Source organism: Tupaia chinensis, unplaced genomic scaffold, assembly GCF_000334495.1.
Source record: "Tupaia chinensis unplaced genomic scaffold, TupChi_1.0 Scaffold000100_1, whole genome shotgun sequence".
Classification (NCBI taxonomy): domain Eukaryota; kingdom Metazoa; phylum Chordata; class Mammalia; order Scandentia; family Tupaiidae; genus Tupaia; species Tupaia belangeri.
In genome coordinates, this window is record NW_006159564.1 from 1,628,312 (window position 1) to 1,632,346 (window position 4,035).

The 4,035-nt window shown below is 37.3% G+C and overlaps 1 protein-coding gene across 1 annotated transcript in view; it reads right to left on the reverse strand.

The window, feature by feature from the left end:
• The window catches only part of ABI3BP (ABI family member 3 binding protein), a 280,943-nt gene that overhangs the window by 84,559 nt on the left and 192,349 nt on the right, over positions 1-4,035 (reverse strand). The window contains 4 exon segments of the mRNA XM_027769977.1: positions 16-96; positions 839-898; positions 1,993-2,076; positions 3,689-3,772. Of these exon segments, the coding sequence (XP_027625778.1) occupies positions 16-96; positions 839-898; positions 1,993-2,076; positions 3,689-3,772 (309 nt within the window).

Genomic DNA, 4,035 nt, shown 5'->3' on the forward strand with positions numbered 1-4,035 from the left:
AAACCCCACATTTACCCAGGGTTTGAGGAGTCCCAGGATGTGTTGTGGGTTTAGGTCTGGGACGTGGACGACGGGTCCGTCGTGATGTTTTAGGAGCTGAAGGAAAAAAACCGTTAGTTACTACAGAGCCTGTAGTTTAAAAACCATCTAGATTTGAACCTGGCTCTAGTTCATCTAAAACTATTCAGATTTTTCAGATTTTAGGACTGTCTCTTTCAGTTGAAAATTTTATCCTTATTATAAAAGTTTGCCTCCTTTTACAATTGATGGTTCATTGAGAGTGTCATGAATAAAGGAAATAGTTAATTTGAGAAGTTACGAATAGGTTTTCATTATTAACAATCACTATTAAAAATACCATTGTGATGGTGGTAGTCAGCTAAAGTTCTTTGACAGTTTACTAAAATAAGGCCACACAATTAAAATGCTATCAAAGAACATCACACAGATAGCATCAACAAATAAGTAAATAGTAAAACTTTAAATCTACAGAGAAACTCCCTGGCATAATAATAACTATTAGAGTAAAGAAAATAGCTTTTTAAAGTCACCTTGAACAAAGCATTAGTAAAGCAAAAGCACACAGGATGACAAAACTCCAGATGGTTACATGCTCGACAGATGACGTGAGTTAGGTATATGGATGGCTCCCTTAGAAACAAAGGGTGACCTGTTTTGAGTGAGTTTTCAATCCTTTTCGAATGATGAATCTAATGGAATGACAAAAAAGGATGATAGTACAGTCTTACAGAGTAGAAGAATCTCAGCTGTGATGTTGATGGAATGGATTGACAATGAGCAAGACACGTACTTACTGAGGATCACAAGATGTTATTACCTTGTGTTGTCACCCAAGTTTCAGTTCTGAGCATATCAGGTTCGAGCTCTGCAGTAGGAACTGACATAAAGCAAATGATTGTTTTAAATGAATAAAAACTTAAAGCATTTTTAAAAAATGAATCTGAGTATTAGGTTGTTGGGAAAGTCATGATCTATTTTTCTATGCAAAAATGCATCATGACTGTCCTGACGACCCAATAGTATAATAGTTTCTGGAGCTGTTAAATGACAAAAGTAGACAATCAATTTCCTAAATTGTGGCCATTGCTAAATAGCTATTTCTTTATTCCTCCTTATTTGGTTATCTGATTCTTATTAACAAGCCAAAGTGAACTGTGTGGGTATTCCTGAGAACTCAGCATTTGAGAGACTGGGACTTCAGCATGATGAATTAAGTAGGATAGCTCACTCCATTCTAAGCAGAGAAAGAGCATGCTTTTACGGAAAAAGGAACTTGCTGGTGTCTATCAGATGGAATCTCATCTGTTCCATCAGGCACCCAAGGCTCTCACTAGGATGTCCATGCACCCAGTGAGATGCAGAAGGTTTTCACTGCTGCCTTGAGGTAAGACTTACTGTATACCAGCATTCCAATTAGACTCTATTCACTGGTTGATCTTCTCTGACTTTTTGCTCCCCATTCTTCTACTCATCCATGCGCTGTGGTGATTTCAAGGCACCACTCATTCTCTTAATGAACAATATATTCCTTTCTCCATATATTCATGTAGCTAGTGTTGGTAGTTCCCTGAATTTAGTTATATTTGCACAGGTGCTGCCTAATGGCTTCTTCTACCTTATTTAAAAGGAAGGACTTTGTTTTCAACTATCTTGCAGGTTTAAGAACTAAAATGTTACCACTCTCCCTCCTCTGAAGTATAGCCCCCTCCCAAAGATGTTAAATGATTTGGAGGATACTGAAGACATTTAATAAATGTCTGTTGATTTGAATGGAATATGCCTAATTATTCTAAAGAAGTTTCATTTTGAAGAGATAAATGAAAGCTAGTGAAACTCATAGTGACAGAGAAGATGGAGCACAGGAAACACAAGGCTTTCAATTGTCCTACAGATTTACCCCAACTAGGATTACTCTTGAGATCCTGCTGGGTTTAGCTCCTGGGACTCTTTAAACCAGGGATACATGTTTACCTGGTTTGAACTCAGGTGCTTCGGGACTTAGTGTGGTTTTTGGTCTGGGACGTGGACGACGCGTCCGTTGTGGTGGTTTGGAAGCTGAAGGAAGAAATTCTTGAGTTACCACATAACCATATTATCTGTGATCTTGGAAACCATGGGAGGTGAAAATATGACTAAATATAGTCTATGGATTGTTAGATTTTTGTCTTTTTAGCTTGATATTTTTGTCATATATCTTCCTCATATATCTCCTTTCAGAAAATTATTTGAAGGCAAAAATAACTTTTTAAGTCAAGAAATAAAAACTAGTGATTAAAAGTCTCCTAGGGCAACTTGACTGTGCTAAATTTGAATGGACAATGAAGGACAGTCCCATTAAAGCTGGGATTTGTAATTGAATCTTTCAGTCTTTGAAATATTTTCTGTAAAATGATTAAAATAAAAACATGTTATTACTTAAGTAGAGAAAAAACAATGAAATACTATACAGGTAGAAAAAAGATAGGAAAGTGGATGTGCAATGGATCCTCTTGGCATTCTAAGAGTTAATAATGACTTTGTATAGATGAGAGAGATGTTTGAAATACACCTTTACCACAAACACTAAACAAAACACAGAGTGACATGGCACAACTTCTAGTAGATAACATTGGGAATAAAAGTTCTAAAGTACACGTGTGCATGGCTAGTTCTTTTAAACACAACAGATAATTAGACTCTTCATAATGTTAAGAAGAATGCGACTGAATGGCCACAAAGACTGGCGCTGTTGTCACATGAAGTGAGATGAAATGTCTAATGGAAGCTGAACGTATGTAAACATGGATACAACAGTTAATAAGTTTTAAAAAGATAGAAAAACTGTCCAAATGGGCTATATTGATCTTGCCAAAAACCCACATATGGAAAGTATCTGAGATCTTTGTCCAAACTATAGCACATAAGAAAGTGGAATAGAGGTGGTCACTTGGTCTGTAATAGCTAGGAGAGCATCTTTCTATCCTCAGCCCAGAAAAAGTGGAAATCAAAGACTGTTGCTGTCTCTGTATTGAACCTAAGTTCCTGAATCAAGTCCTCCAAAATCTTTCAACTGGCCCAATAGACTTTTCCAAATGCAGCAGCAGAAACAGCCATACTTTGACCTCCTAGAAGTCAACCATCCAGACTGAACGGTCTTTCTGGCTCTCGCTCATGTTCAGTCTTCAACCAAATTCTGTAGTGGGCCCAAGGTCTGAGGTCTAAGTTCAGCATATTTTGATATCAGTACTTTATGTTCGTACCATGCAAGTATGTTCTCGACTCACTATTCAGAAGTAAAATAAATCTCTCACAGGTGGAATATCACAGTTACCAGTGTGGGTCCAGGGCTATGCAAGGAACTTAGAATTTGTTCATTTGAATTGAACACATGTATTGGCTCTGCTCAAGAAGTTTCACCTTTAATATTTGAATGAAATTTGATAGTAGAAATACACTAAATACATAGCTTCAAAAAGAATCTCACATAGAAAGAATAACATATTCTTGTACCTGTTGGTTCTCACTCAGTCATATTCTTGGAAGTTCAGTAGAGGAGATGCTACGATAATGCCTCCTGCCCTCAGCTTGAGAGAATAAAGCCTGTTACTACCCTCCATTGGCACTTCCTTGGGTCCTCACTGGGACAGGCTGCCAGGGCTCACTCTAAACCAAAGAATCACACATTTACCAGGTTTGGTCTGAGGTGCTTCAGGGCTCGGGGTGGTTTTAGGCCTGAGACGTGGACGGCGGGTTCTTTGGGATGTTTTGGTAGCTGAAGAGAGAAAAACCTGTGTTACTCTAGGCCTTATTACTCTGGATATGGAAGGGGGCTCTTTGTAAAACTTGCCATATTTTCTAAAGTTCTAGGAGATGATCTTTGCAGTTTTACTTTTTCACTCCTTTTATGCCTATCTATCTTCTTTTTCTCATTGATAGTACCTTGGGGGCAAATGCCTATATATATATATATATATACACACACACATATATGAAACTAAACTATATATATATAAAACTAAACCATATATATATATA